Source organism: Pongo abelii, chromosome 11, assembly GCF_028885655.2.
Source record: "Pongo abelii isolate AG06213 chromosome 11, NHGRI_mPonAbe1-v2.0_pri, whole genome shotgun sequence".
NCBI classification, from domain to species: domain Eukaryota; kingdom Metazoa; phylum Chordata; class Mammalia; order Primates; family Hominidae; genus Pongo; species Pongo abelii.
The window spans coordinates 88,640,722-88,656,352 of record NC_071996.2 but is presented as its reverse complement, the minus strand read 5'-3'; the positions used below and the strand labels follow the sequence as shown (position 1 = coordinate 88,656,352).

Below are 15,631 nucleotides of genomic sequence, written 5' to 3'. Positions count from 1 at the left end.
GATCCTTCCTCTAAGGTCTTGACAATTAGAGAACCTAAAAGTCATTACAAATTTTCTAAGGAGCCAGTACTATTAGAGATTGAATAAACAAAACAAAACAAAATAGAAAAATGAAAAAAAGTGAGATACATCCTAGCCAGATTTTAATATGAGGGAATAAATTTAGCTTTAAAAAGAGACATAATCCTTCAAAGAAATAATTAAATCCTAGTAGCATGGGTTCTGGCTCAGATATAAACTGCTGTTACAATACACTCTATTTTGTAGATATTTCACAGGAGTATGGTAAATGTGAATTCATATCAAACCATATACTTGATACCACAATCAGTGATAAAATCTTAATGGCAATTTAGGCAAGGCAAAGTATTTGACTCATTTTAACACCTGAATGAGGTAATACTGGATCATTTTCAAAAGCAGATAAACTCATAGAAAACATAAAACCTGTATTAACTTCAAGTTTGATAACTAAAAAAAAAACACATCAAAGTAGTAAAAAATACTCTCTAATTTAAGAAAAAAGAGTCCAACCTTCTAATATTTTAGCACTTGGGTCTGAGTGACAATCTTCAGCCTCACTAAAACAAAAGAAAAAGAACATCATTTAGGTTGAATTTGATAAATGAAGAAGTTACTGGTTAAGCAAAAGAACAGTTATTCTCCATATAGAAAGAAACCTGAAATAGTATACTATTCACTGAGATTCCAAATCAAATAAAAATGATTTCTGATTGACTTTTTCCCCTACTTTTAAAATTGTGGTTATACATCCATTAAATTTACAATTTTAACCATTTTAAGTGTACAGTTCTGTAGCATTAAGTACATTTGCAGTGTTGTGCAACTATCACTACCATCCAGCTCCAGAACTTTTTCATCTTTCCCAACTGAAACTCTATACCAATTAAACATTAAAACCTAATTTCCCTCTCTCCCCATCCCCTGGGAACCACTATTCTACTTTCTGTCTCTATGATTTTGACTATCCTAGGGACTTCATATGAGAATCATGAAATATTTGGCCTTTTTTGCTGATGTATACCAATTAGCAAAACATCTTTCAAAGTTCATACATCTAGTAGTATGTGTCATAATATCCTTCCTTTGTTAAGGCTGAATAACATTCCATTGAATATTTGTAACACATTTTGCTTATTTATATTTATTCATCTATCGATGGACATTGGGATTGCTTCCACCATTTGTCTATGGTGAATAATGGTGTACAAATATCTGTTTCAGTCCCTGCTTTTAATTATTTTGAATATGTACACAGAAGTAGAATTGCTTGATCATAGGGCAAGTCTATGTTTAATTCTTGAGAACCCCCCAATACTGTTTTCCACAGTGCCTGCACTATTGAAATTCCCACCATTGATGCACAAGGGTTTCAATTCTTGACATCCTTACCAGTACTTGTTTTCTTTTTCTTTACTTCTTTTTTCCCTCCTTCCTTCTGTCCCTCCCTCCCTTCTTTAGTTATCTTAATGTGTTGAAAGTGGCATCTTGTGATTGTGATTTGCATTTCATTAATGATTATGGAAATGATTCAAAATCATTTTATGTGCCTGTTAGCCATTTGTATATTTTCTTAGAGAACTGCCTATTTAAGTCCTTTGCACATTTTTAATTGGGTTGTTTTATCATTGTTGAGTCATAAGAATTACTTACATATTCTGAATATTAATTATTTACTAGATGTATAATTTGCAAATATTTTCTCCCATTCCATGGGTTGACTTTTCACTTTGTTGATGGTGTCCTTTGAAGCACAAAATTTTTAATTATAATGAAGCACAATATACCTATTTTTCTTTTCTTGCTTGTGCTTTGGTATCATAACAACAAGAACAAAAAAAAATTGTTAAATCCAATGTCAGGAAGCCTTATTCCCATGTCTTCTGACAAAAGTTTTTTAGCTCTTATGTTTAGATCTCTGACTCATTTTGAGTTAATTTTTGTATATGGTGTAAGGTAAGGGTTCACCTTCATTTTTGTTTGTTTTTTGCATGTGAGTATCTATTCCCATCACCACTTGTAGAAAAGGCCATCCCTTCCCTCATTAAATGGTCTTGGTACCCTTGGTAAAAATCATTTGATCATATATGGAAGAGTTTATCTCTGGGCTCTTTATTCCATTTCTTTGCTTTATAAGTCTGTCTTTATATCAGTATCACACTGATTACAGTAGCTTTATAGTAAGATTTGAAATCAGTAAATAAGACATCTGCATCTTTATTCTATTTTAAGATTGTTTTACAATTAAAGATCTTTTGAGAAACTAATGAACTTTAGGATAAATTTTCTATTTCTGCAAAAAAAATTATTGGTATTTTGATAAGGATTCCATTGATTCTATGAATTACTTTGAGTAGAATTAACATTTTAACAATATTAAGTCTTCCAATCTATAAACATGAGGTGTCTTTCTACTTTTTTGCATTCTCTTTAATTTCTTACAGCAATATTTTGTAGCTGACAAAGTACAAGTCTTTCAATTCCTTGGTTAAATGTATTCCTAAGTATTTTATTCTGTTTGTTATTAATATAAATGGATTTTCCCCTTAACTGTTTTTAGATTGTTCAGTGTAATTATACAGAATGCAGCTAATTTTTCTGTGTTGATTTTATGTCTGGCAACTTTGCTGAATTAATTCATTAGTTATAACAATTTTTTTTTGTGTTCTTCAGGGGTTTCTACATTATGACCATGTCATCTATAAACAACAATTTTTCTACTCATCAAATTAGAATGCCTTTCCCCCTTTTTCTTGCCTAATTTTTCTGACTAGCATTTTCAGTACTATGTTAAATAGAAGTGGCAAAAGTAGTCATTGTTTTTTTGTTTGTCCCTGATCTCAGAGGAAATACTTCATTTCTTCACCACTGAGGACAATGTTTGCTGTAGATGTTTCATATATGACCTTAACAATGTTGAGGTAATTTCCTTCTCTTCCTGCTTTGCTGAGTCCTTTTATCCATGTAAAATATTTAACTTTTGTCAAATGGTTTTCCTGCATCATTTGAGACAGATCATTCTGTTAATGTGATGTATTACATTGATTTTTTTTTTTTTTTTTTTTTTTTTTTGAGACAGGGTCTCGTTCTGTCACCCAGGCTGGAGCGAAGTGGTGTGATCACAACTCACTGCAGCCTCAACTTCCTGTGCTCAATAAATCCACCTGCCTCAGCCTCCTTAGTAGCTGGGACCATAGGGGCACACCACCACGTCTGGCTATTTTTTGTATATGTTTTTGGAGAGATAGGGTTTCGCCATGTTGCCCAGGCTGGTCTCAAATTCTTGGGCTTGAGAAATCTGCCCATCTTAACCTCTCAAAGTGCTGGGATTACATGAGTCACTGTGCCTGGCCTATTGATTGATTTTTGTATGTTGAAACTTGCTTGCATTCCTGGGATAAAATTGACTTGGTCATGATCTATAAACCTTTTAATATACTGATGAATTTGGTTAGCTAATATCTTGTTGAAGATTTTTGCATCAATATTCATCAGCAATATTGTTCTGTAGTGTTTTCTTGCAGTCTTTGGTCTTGGTAATAATGTAATGCTGGCGTCATGACTTTGGAAGTGTTTCCTCTTTTCAATTTTTTGGAAAAGTCTGAGGGGTGTTAGTGTTAATTCTTTGAAATTTGTGACATCCACCAATGAAAGTATCTGGTCATAAGCTTTTATTTGTTAGGAGGTTTTTCAGTTATTGATTCAATTTCTTTACTATTTCTAAATTTGTTCACTATAATTTAGCATAATTCAGTCTTGACAAGCTGTGTATTTCTGGGAATTTATCCATTTCATCTAGATTATCCAATTTGTTGACATACAATTATTCATAGTACCCTCTTATAATCCTTTTTATTTCTATAAACTCAGTTGCTATTTTACCTCTTTCATTTATGATTTTAGCTGAGTCTTCTCTTTCTTTCCTTAGGTAATCTAGCTAAAGACTTGTCAATTTCATTGATTTTTTTTTTTTTTTTTTAACGAACCAACTCTTGGTTTTCTTGATTTTCTCTACTTTTTTTATTCTCTATTTTATTCCTGGTCTAATCTTTATTATTTCCTTCTACTTAATACCTTTCAGTTTGCTCTTTCTCTAGTTCCTTAAGGTGTAAAGTTAAGTTGTTGGTATAAGATCTTTCTTATTTATTAATGAAGAATTTACAACTATAAATTTTCCTCTTAACATTTTTTTTTGTATTCCTTAAGTTTTGGTAAGTTTGATAAGTTCCCTCGTTATTTCTTCTTTGACCCATAAGTTGATAGTATATTGTTTAATTTTCACATATTTGAGGGTATTTTTGTTTTTCCTTCTGCTATTGATTTCTAGTTTTATCCCATTGTAATTTGAAAATATATTTTGTATGTATTCAAACTTTTAAAATTTATTAAGACTCATTTTTGTGGCCTAAGATATAATTTATCCTGGGGAGTGTGCTATGTGCATTTGAGAAAACGGTGTATTTTGCTATTGTTTTATATATGTATATATAAAACAATATATGTATATAAATATATATAGATATAGATAGGTTATATCTATATCTATATATAAATCTATAGTTTTATTCACATCTGTATTAGTCTGTTCTCATGCTGCTATAAAGGTCTGCCTGAGACTGGGTAATTTATAAAGGAAAGAGGTTTAATTGACTCACAGTTCTGTATACCTAGGGAGGCCTCAGGGAACTTACAATCATGGTGGAGGGAAAGCAAACATATCCTTCTTCACCTGGTGGCAGGAAGGAGAAGTGCCAAGCAAAAGGGGGAAAAGCTCCTTACAGAACAATCAGATCTCATGAGAACTCACTCACTATCATGAGAAAAGCAGCATAGGAGTAATCACCCCAATGATTCAATTACCTTCCACCTCATCCTTCTCACAACATGTGGGGATTATGGGAAGAACAATTCAAGATGAGATTTGGGTGGGGACACAGCCAAACCATATCAACATCCTCTATTTCCTAATTTTGTTTAGTTGTCTCTCCATGATTGAAAATGGCATACTGAAGTCCTTTACTATTATTGTAGAGCTGTTTATTTCCTCTTCAATTCTGTTAGTATTTATTTAATATATTTTGGAGCTCTGATGTTTGTTGAATGCAGATGCTCCTCAACTTACAATGGGGTTACGTCTCAACAAACCCATTTCAAATGGAAAATATCATACATTGAAAATGCATTTAACACATCAAAACTACCAAACATCATAACTTAGCCTAGCCTACCTTAAATGTGCTCAAAACACATATATTAGCCTACAGTTTGGCAAAATCATCTAACACAAAGTATTAAAAATATCATATAATATATTGAATATGGTACTGAATATGTATTGCTTTCACACTGTCATAAAGTTAAAAATTTGTAAGTCAAATTTTCATTAAGCTGCAGACCATTTGTATACGTTTTTAATTATTATCTCTTCCTGGTAAATTGATGCTGTTATCATCATACAATGTCCTTTTTTTCCCTCTCTTTTGGTTTCTGTTTGCATGGGGTATATTTTTCCATTCTTTCACTTTCAACCTACATGTATTCTTAGATCTAAAGTGAATATCTTATGGATAACATACAATTGGATTCTGTTTTTAAAATCCATTTTGTCATTCTATCTCTTTTGATTAAAGTGTTTAACCCATTTATACTTCAAGTAATTAGTAATAGAGAAGAACGTTCTTTCGCCGTTTTGTTGTTTTCTGCATCTTACAGTTGTTTTGTCCTTCATTTCTTCCATTACCATCTTCCTTTGTATTTAGTTGAACTTTTTAGTGACACATTTTGATTCAGTTCTCATTTCCTTTTATGTATATTTTAGGAATATTTTCTTTGTGGTTACTACAAGCATTATGTGACTCTAATTTTTAATTGATACCAAGTAAACTTAATTGCATACAAAAACTCTACTTTTTAACACATTTGCCCCCTACACACTTTATGTTATTAAGGTTCAAAAATTATATCTTTTTACATTCTGTATCCATTAGCATAAATTTATTATCTGTTTTATGCATTTGTCTTTTAAATCCTTTAGAAAATAAAAAGTAGATATATGAGCTAAATTACGATAATACTATTTTTTATATTTGTTAATGTATTTACATTTGTTAAAATTTACATAGTTTCATATGGCTCTGAGTTACTGTCCAGCATCATTTCATTTTTCTTTTTAACTTGAAGAACTTTCTTTAGCATTTCTTGTCAGGTAGGTCTAGTGTTAATGAACTCCGTCAGCTTTTCCTTGCTTGGAATGTCTTAATTTCTCCTCATTTTTGAAGAACATTTTTTGCTGGATGTAGAATTCTTGTTTGACAGTATTTTTTTTTCTTTCAGTCCTTTAAATATATCATCTCACTGCCTCTTGGCTTGTAAGGTTACTAATGAGAAAATCACTAATAATATTATGAGGGTTATTTGTATATGATGAATCACTTTCCTTTTTCTACTTTAAAGATTGTCTTCTGACAGTTTGATTATTATGTGTCTGGATATGATATTTTTGTGTTTATTCTGCTTGAAGTTTGTTAAGCTTCTTTTATTTGTGTATGTATTTCTTCAAATTTAGGAAGTTTCAGCCCTTGTTTCCTCAAATAATCTATCTGTTTCTTTCTCAATTTCTTCTTCTGGAATTTACATAATGTGTATATTGTTCTGCCTGATGGTGCTTCAAAAATCCCTTAGGCATTGCTTACTTTTTTTTCAATCTTTTTTCCTTTTGGTCTTTAGACTTGGCAACTTCAAATGACTTGCATTCAAGTTCACTGATTGTTTCTTCTGTCTGTCCAAGTTTGCTGTTGAACTTCTCCGATGAATTTTTCAATTCAGTTATTATATTTTTCAGCTCCAGAATTAATTTTTAATTTTTATGAGCACATAATACTTGCACATTTGTATGGGTTACATGTGATGTTTTGATACAGGTATACAATGTGCAAGTCAGGATAATTGGGGTATCCATCACCTCAAGCATTTATTACTTTTTGTGTTGTGTGTTAAGAATAGTCCAGTTCCTCTCTTTTAGTTACTTTAGAATATACAATAAATTATTGTTAACTCTAGTTGCCCTAATATGCTACCAAAACCAGAATTACTGTTTGGTTCTTTTTTATAATTTTTCTGTTAATATTTTAATTTTGTTCATACATATTTTTACTAATTTCCTTAGTTCTTTGTCTACCTACAATTCTTGAACATATTTAAGATAGTTGTCTTAAAGTCTTTGCCATGTATGTCCAACTGATGTGCTTCTTCAGGAACATTTTCTGGGTATTTTATTCTTTCCATTTCAATTTCCCCATTTTTTGTATGCTTAGTAATCTTTTGTTCAAATGTGAGCATTTGAAATAATAAAGAAGCCACGTCTTCTAGTTTTTGCTGATTGATGTGGAAAATATTTACTAATTAATGAGACTTGGAGCCTTGGAAACAGTCCAAAGTGAAGATTTAGTTTTTTTTCAGATCTTTTCTGAGCATGTAGTTTTCAAGTCTATGTCTGTGCTTCCCCAAACTCAGTTTTTCTGAGCTGCTTTTTAAATGATTTAATTTCCCAAAGAGTCACTTCCTGCTTCTTCTTTGGAACTTAGATATTCTGTTGTGTCTCTCTCTTCCCATAATTTCTTGCCCAAGGTGTTTATGGTTCTGCAGTCCCTCTGTAGTTTTCATGCATTATGGCACCTATCCACTACTTTCTGTGGTTTCCAGGCTTAGAAACAAACTATGACACCATTGCCTATCTGAGTTCCTAGTCAGGTGAAACAAAAATAATTTCTTAAGAAAGCCCATAGATAGGTCAGAACAAGATCTACTCTGCTCTTTCCACCAAAGGGAGGAAACTGTAAATTGGGCTCCTTTCTCTTGACTGTGTTATACTATGCTGGGAGGAAGTTGGATCCAAGAGCAAGTTAAACTTCACAGATTTTTTTTTAACTATTTTGAATGTGTTTTTTCCGTTTCTCTCTCCCTTCCTCCTTCCCTTTCTTCACCCCTCTCTCCCTCCCCTTCTTCCCTTCCTTTTTTTTCTTTCCTTCTTCCTTTTATTTCTCTCTCTTTTTCATTTACTCTTTTTTCTTTCTCTCTGTTTTCTTTCTCTTTATTTCATCTTCTCTCTCTCTGTCTCAGAGTTTCGCTCTGTTACCTAGGCTAAAGTGCAGTGGCAAAATCATAGCTCACTGTAACTTTGAATTCCTGAGCTCAAGCAATTCTATCACCTCAGCCTCCTGAGTAGCTAGGACTAGGTGCACATGACCATTCCAGCTAATTTTTTATTATTTTATTTTATTTTAGTAGAGTTAGGGTCTTGCTATGTTGCCCAAGCTGGCTTCAAACTCCTGGCCTCAAGCAATCTTCATGCCTCGGCCTCCCAAAGTGGTGGGATTACAGATGTGAGCCATCATGAGCAGCCAGCTTTTTCTTGATTGAATATTCATTTGGTTGCTGAAGACTGTTGTCCAGAGCTGTTAAAAAGTTGTGTTAGTCAGATTGTAGTTGCTTATGTTTTGTTTCCATGGGGAAATCAGAACCTTGAGCTTCCTGGTATTATCTTGCTCTAAAATCATTTTTATTTAGTATTATTTATGCCTGCTTTTTAACTACACTAATATAACCAATAGAGAGGTTCCAACATTACTAGCTATGTATGTTAAAATAACCTATTATGTAGGAGAAAAGAGACAATGGTGGGCCAAAAACAGATGTCCCAAAATAAGGCCATGTCAAAAAAAAAAAAAAAAAAAATGCAATTCCAGCATGCTGAATGAAAAAAAAAAATCACTAGATTTTTCTGTGTATAACATGAGTACTTCTCCCCAAATAAAAAAATGTTATCTCTTACAAGTTGTGTAGAATTTTATAAATGCAAGCACAAATTTAGATATTTTCACTATTCTTGATAAGAGTTATGAATCAGATTTCAAGTCTACAGTGCACTTTGTTCCTCTTTGTCCCCTATAACTGTTACAGTCCATACTTTGCCCCTAGTGTCATCCAGACTTGGATTGTCTTTCACTTGTGTATCCTATCCATTCTTAAAGAGCCACGTCAAACTCCATTGCTTTCTATGATTTCTCTCTGAATGCTAAAACTTATATTTCTTTCTCATTCCTTTGGATTCTTCTTATAAGCAATGACAGTAGCTTTCTTAAGAGAGCTAAGCATTAACACTTTTGTACTGATACTGCATATTTCATTTCTGGGCCATTACCTCTCTCTCACAGGTTAGAAAATACCCTAATACATTAGCAAATACTTTATATAAGACACTGATACACTAGAAACTGGTTTGAAAACTAGGACATAGAGGCCAGGTATCTAAAAATAAAGGAGCAGATAGCAAGAAGTGGCTTTGGAATTATTCACAGTAGGGTGCCACTGAAGGGAAGTTGGGGAAGGTCTGAAGCTAAATACTCGCTCAATTACAGTTTTGCCAGGGGCCCCATTCTACTCATAGGCTCTACTTTATCAGATTTCTATATTTGTACTGCTTTAATTTCATATACCCAGTAGATGAAATGAGATCTTCTTGGTTGTATGAAGATGAACTCATAATTCTGTGTATGAAGTAATGTGTTGGTTCAGTAACAAGATTCTTTTCTTCTTTCTGGAAAAGGACAAATCAGCTATTACACTAAATGGAGTTTGGGATATACTTTCTTACCTTATGGCATTTTTTGCAGTATAATCTACATTTTAATGGAAAAAAGTTCCAGAGATTAGTTAAAAGATGGGTGGGCCCTATAATTCTAATTAAAAGGTGTCTTCCAATATAATTAACTTGAAATAGTTCAGTGAAGATTACCTAAATTATGACATTAGATTTTGAACAAATTTTAAACATAAACCTGGAACAATGTTTAAAGAGTCGAATTTTCTTCTAAACTTTAAAAGTATTTGAAATCATATATTACTGAGTGCAAAAAGAGGAAGAACACAGATACAACTCTGGTCAATTAGGTACCTTGCCAGGTCAATCATCTTAACACATACTTTGATCTATTTGTTGCAAAGTCATGTGTGCTTCTGAATTGACCAGAGTTATATTTATGTTATTTTCTGTGGTTCATCTAAGCTTTTGTGTTAACCTCGGAATCACATCAAATGGATAATCAAGAGAATGGCCTCATCAGAAAATTAAAAGTTGTATATTCTCCAAAAACATGTTATGGTATAGAATTTCATGTATCCAGTAGATGAAAATAATTAAAATTAATTCTAAAATTAATTAGAATTACAGGGCTCATCCATCTTTTAACTAATCTCTGAAACTTTTTTCCATTAAAATGTAGATTATACTGCAGGACCAAACTCAAAAGGTCACTGAGACCCAGACCATCATTTGAGAGTTTGGAACCAGCAACAAGAGATGTTTACCATGCTGATAGCAGAGTTTATGAGCTAATTGTAAGGGTGATATTTAAAACATATGAATTAACTTGTTAAGTTTGGATAAGTTGGTTATATAACTTACCAAAAGGTCACCTAGCCACTAAGAGTTAGGATTCAAACCCAAACAATCTGAATTTCCGTGGATCTTATTTTGTTCCTCCTACCTCAGCCAGTCTTCTGGTGCTATTCTAGTAGCATTAGGCTCTCCACACAAAATGTTCAATGAATATTTACCAGCCAAAATACAAAAGGGTGGAAACCAACTGTTTTTAATAATTAGCTTACATTTTTCTTAACTGGTTTCCATTTTCTCTTTTCTTTGGGATTCTAATTAATCTAGTTTTTCCCCTGTTACCTGCTTTCCCACAGTTGAGTTTCATAGCTGTACCTGGTAATAATTTCCCTTATTCTGTAAATATCACCAGGCTTGAGATTGAATTCATTTTAGCATTCTTTTCTGACTAATCAAGCTACATTCTTGGGCCAGATTTGTGAAGCTGTCTCCCCTTTCTAGTCACTAACAGTCATGCTTATCACTTACCTTACACAGGGGCTTTTCCTCCCAAGATGAAGAGGCTGTTTCAGGCATCGTCTTTGGTGTGGCCATGTCAAGCTCAGCAACAGCTCTTTTAACATGTGTCTCCTTGGATTCTATTACCTGATTTGAGATTGCTTCAGTACTTTCAATATTTGCACTGGCTGTGGTCTGACAACATTTACTTAGTGACAAAAATTTTTTCAGGCTGCTCGTGCTTAGTGTTGACTTAGGAGAAACTTTGCTTCGTACCGGCTTATCGACTTCTTTCACTTGATCTTCAAATACTTCGATGCCTTCTTCTTTTGCAAAAGTCTCTGTTAAAACAACTTCATCTTCATCAGAATCTGGTTGCTCTTTTATGTAATTTTCCAAATATACTTGATCAATATCATGAGCTACTAATCGAACAATAAGATCATTTTTACTTTGAACATCTTTTAAGAGCTCCACCTTTGTAATATCAGGCTTTCTTATATTCTGAAATGAATTTCTGGCAACGGCCTGAAATTAAAGGTATAGCAAATATTAACAGCAAATGCCTAAATCACTTTCCTGTAGTTCAATTATGATGTAGCTATTTTCTTATAATTTGTAGTTTTGATTTAAGTAATATCTTCAAATATCACTTAATTATATATTAGCAATATTTTTAAAAGAAATAAAGACAAATAACAAAAAAATTTGTTGGCATGCCATTTTTTTACATTTATTACAAACCTTAATCTAATATAACTTACTCTAAAAGTCAGAGCAAGGTTTAGCATAATTAATTTAATTACTTCCTCTTAGTCATGTATCTTGAAAGTTTTGTGACAGAAGTAGACAGGATAACCTATTTTCCAAAATCCTAGGTAAGGAATTATAGAGAAATCTAAATACACATATTTTCAAGAAAAAAGGGCAACATATTCACTGATCTTGATTTTCAAAAGTAATGAATAACCCAAATAATGGTTTTAAAATCTTTACTCCCTATTCCTCCACTTTTGATCTTTTGGACATATTTTCCAAAACACTCTTCAAAATATAAATCTTCATGTCTTCTCACTTCCTAAGTTAAATCTCAGTTTCCACTGTCAATGTTAAAGACAGATCAAAGAAAAGACAATTATAATTAAATAACAGAATTTCCCCATTTCTCTAGCTTTTGACCAAGCCACAGAATCTCAAAATTAAGTTAATGATCTTAGCTCTCAACCTCCCTTTGTAATATCATAAACCAGTTTTTCGGATAATGGTGCCTCAAAGGAATATCTGCAATAACAAAATATCAGAAGAACCTCTTTAAAATTTTTTAAAAATCAATTTTGATTATCTGTGCTATTGGAGGAAAACAGTGGTTTAGAAAATCCAAAATCATTTTATATTTTGGGATATGTTACTACCAGTGGTTTTAGTATGTGTATGTCTAGTGTGTTAAGAATCTATGGTACCTTAAAACAGAGAATTAAGTCTTGAGGCAGAACCAACAAGAGTGTAGGGTTTCTAACCTAACCTTTCTTTGTCTTCACTGCTGTGTCCTTTTGTTGAAGATAGATAATATTGGTAGCCCGATTGGTGCCAATCACATGCCTTAACTGAGTTCCCCATGTCTGCTTCTTTATTGTTTTATTTTTAGGATGGCTTATTTTTAGGATACAATGGGGGTACAGGCATTGGGCAAACATTCATGTTTGAAACGGGAGAAATTGGCCTGATAGAAGGGGCTACAGGCCTCAAGCAAGTCCAAAACCCAGTAGTGCAATCATTATATCTTAAAGCTCCAAAGTAATTTCCTTAGACTGTATGTCCCACATCTAGGGCACAATGATGGAAGGGGTGGGGCTCTCAAGGCCTTGGGCAGTCCCGCCCCTGTGGTTTTTGCAGCACTGGTGGATACTCTTAGAGGTTGCTGAGTGCCTGAGGCTTTTCCACGCTGAGGGTGCAGGATGCCAGTGGATCTACCATTCTGAGATCTGTAGAATGCAGACTCTCTTCCAACAACTGCACTAAGCAGTGCCCCAGTGGAGACTCTGTGTGGGATCTCCAATCTTAGCATGCCCCCTCTGCACTGCCCCAGTAGAAGTTCTCTGTAAGGGCTCCACTCCTGCAGCAGGCTTCTGCCTGGTCATGCAGGTTTTTCCATACACCCTCTGAAATCTAGGCAGAGGCTGAGAAGTCTCATTTACTCTTTAACTCTGTGTGCCTATAGGCTTAACACCACATAGAAACCACCAAGGCTATGCCTTGCAGCCTAAGCTGTAACTGGGCCCCTTTGAGCCACAGCTAGAAAAGTTGCTGTGGGAATGTGAGGAATGTTGTTCTGAGGCTGCAGAGCCCATGAAACCATTCTTCCCTCCTAGGCCTCTGGAACTAAAATCAAACAGAGTGCAGTGAAGGTCTCTGAAATGCTTTTGAAGCCTTTTCTCCATTGTCTTGAACATTAGCTCTTAAATCTCTTTCAGTTTTGGAAATTTCTCTAACAACTGGTAGTTTTACATCCATCTTGAATTTTTCTCTCAAAAAACAAACAAACAAACAAACAACCTTTTTTTTCTCTGCCACATGGCCAGGTTGATTTTTTTTTTTTTTTTTGAGGTGGAGTCTCGCTTTGTCACCCAGGCTGGAGAGCAGTGGCATGATCTTGGCTCACTGCAACCTCTGCCTCCCAGGTTCAAGTGATTCTCATGCCTCAGCCTCCGAAGTAGCTGGGACTACAAGTGTTTGCCATCATGCCCAGCTAATTTTTGTATTTTTAGTGGAGATGGAGTTGGAGATCATATTGGCCAGACTGGTCTCAAACTCCTGACCTCAAGTGCCCCACCCACCTTGGCCTCCCAAAGTGCTGGGATTACAGGTGTGAGCCACCATGCTCAGCCAATTTTCCAAACTTTCATGCTCTGCTTCCCTTTTAAATATAAATTCCAAATTTAAGTCATTTATTTCCTCCTGCATCTGAGAATAGGCTGTTAGAAGCAGCCAGGTCACATCTTGAATGTTTAATTTATGAGAAATTTCTTCTGCCAGCTGTCCTAGGTCATCACTCACATGTTCAAATTCCACAGAACTCTAGGGCATGGACACAATGCAGCCAAGTTTTTGCTAAGGCATAACAAAAGTGACCTTTGCTTTAGTTCCCAGTAAATTCCTCGTTTCCATCTGAGACCTCATCAGCCTGGACTTCATTGTCCATATTACCATTGTCCATCAGCCTTTTAGTCACAACCATTTAACCAATCTCTAAGAAGTTCCAAACTCTCCTTAATCTTCCTATCTTCTTCTGAGCCTTCTAAACTCTTCTAGCCTCTGTCTGTTAACCAGTTCCAAAGGTGCTTCCATAATTTCAGGTATAACGTCCCACTCTTTGGTACCAATTTTCTGTGTTAGGCCATTCTTCCACTGCTATAAAGAAATTCCTGAGAGTAGTTAATTTATTTAAAAAAAAAAAAAAAAAAGAGGTTTAACTGGCTCATGGTTCTGCAGACTTTACAGGAAGCATCGTGGCATCTGTTTTTGGGAAGGCCTGAGGAAGCTTCCAATCATAATTGAAAGCAAAATAAGTGCAGGCACATCACAAGGTGAAGGCAGGAGAAAAATAATGTGTATGTGTTAGGCAGGGTGCAGGGGGGTGCCACACACTTTTAAATGACCAGATCTTGCAAGAATTCACTATTGCAAAGACAGCACCAAGCCATGAAGGGTCTGTCCCCATGACCCAGACACCTTCCACCAGGAACCACCTCCAGCATTGGGGATTACAATTCAACATGAGATTTGGGCAGGGATAAATATCAAACTGTATCAGGGTGTGAAAACTTAAAGCATTAATTAACATGTTTACTAGCCTTGAGATTCAGTTTAGTGGGTTGCAGAAGAGTGCTGAAAAAATTTACTCTAAGCTTATGCTCCAGGAGGCATGATTCTATAAAACTTTGCTAATTGTCCAGGCTACAGACTACATGCCTAAGCATACTCAGCCCTCACAAATGCACGCCATCAGTTAAAGGGATTTTAATAAAAATCAAAATGTCTGATGGATCAGTGCAACCTATCTGTTGGCGAGACAAATCTTTTGTCCTCAGTAGTAGTTTCCTTGTAATAAGGACATTATTTTTGGCATTTTAAATTCCCAGTTAAAATATTTGGGAGCTGAGTATGGGGTTACAGGGGAGAGTTAGGTCTAGAGCAACAGGGAAGAGACTCATAAAAATAGCAGCAATACTGCAGCTGGGTTTAGAAAAAACAGGTGTGTAAGTGGAAAGAAAATGGGTACATCTTGAGAGGCCAGGGCAAATGGGAAAGGCTAATATAATTGAAGTAAAATAGAACAAATGTAATCTAAGAGTTGGCAGTCCAATGTTTGCTGATGAGTGTTACTAAAAGGAAATGAGTACTACTCTGGTGCTTTAAATTTGAAAATTAAAACTATTTTAGATTATTCCACATATCCTGATATTCTTTTAACTGGCCTGTTTGAACACCTTTAGATATCCATAACGAACTAAGGAACTACACAAGTTTGCTGCTTTTAAATATTTAAATGACAATTATAACTTCTGTCAGTCTGTTTTTACTGTGAAGGGTATGTGCTTACAATCTCATTCTTAAAAAAATATATTCAAAAGGATTGTCTTAGGAAACTAGCCTGAGACTTTTAGAGTGAGCCACAGAACTAACATGACAAATCCTAGTAAATAATATGACTGTATGGAT

General features: G+C 34.4%; 1 protein-coding gene across 2 annotated transcripts in view; it reads right to left on the bottom strand.

The window, feature by feature from the left end:
* Window positions 1-15,631, bottom strand: part of FSIP2 (fibrous sheath interacting protein 2) — an 88,984-nt gene that overhangs the window by 8,281 nt on the left and 65,072 nt on the right. For both annotated transcript variants that reach the window (XM_054549572.1, XM_054549574.2), the window contains exons 18-20: window positions 10,943-11,440; window positions 9,516-9,616; window positions 535-581 (exon numbers count right to left, since the gene is read on the bottom strand). In XM_054549572.1, coding sequence (XP_054405547.1) covers window positions 535-581; window positions 9,516-9,616; window positions 10,943-11,440 — 646 coding nt within the window. The remainder of the gene's footprint in view (window positions 1-534; window positions 582-9,515; window positions 9,617-10,942; window positions 11,441-15,631) is intronic.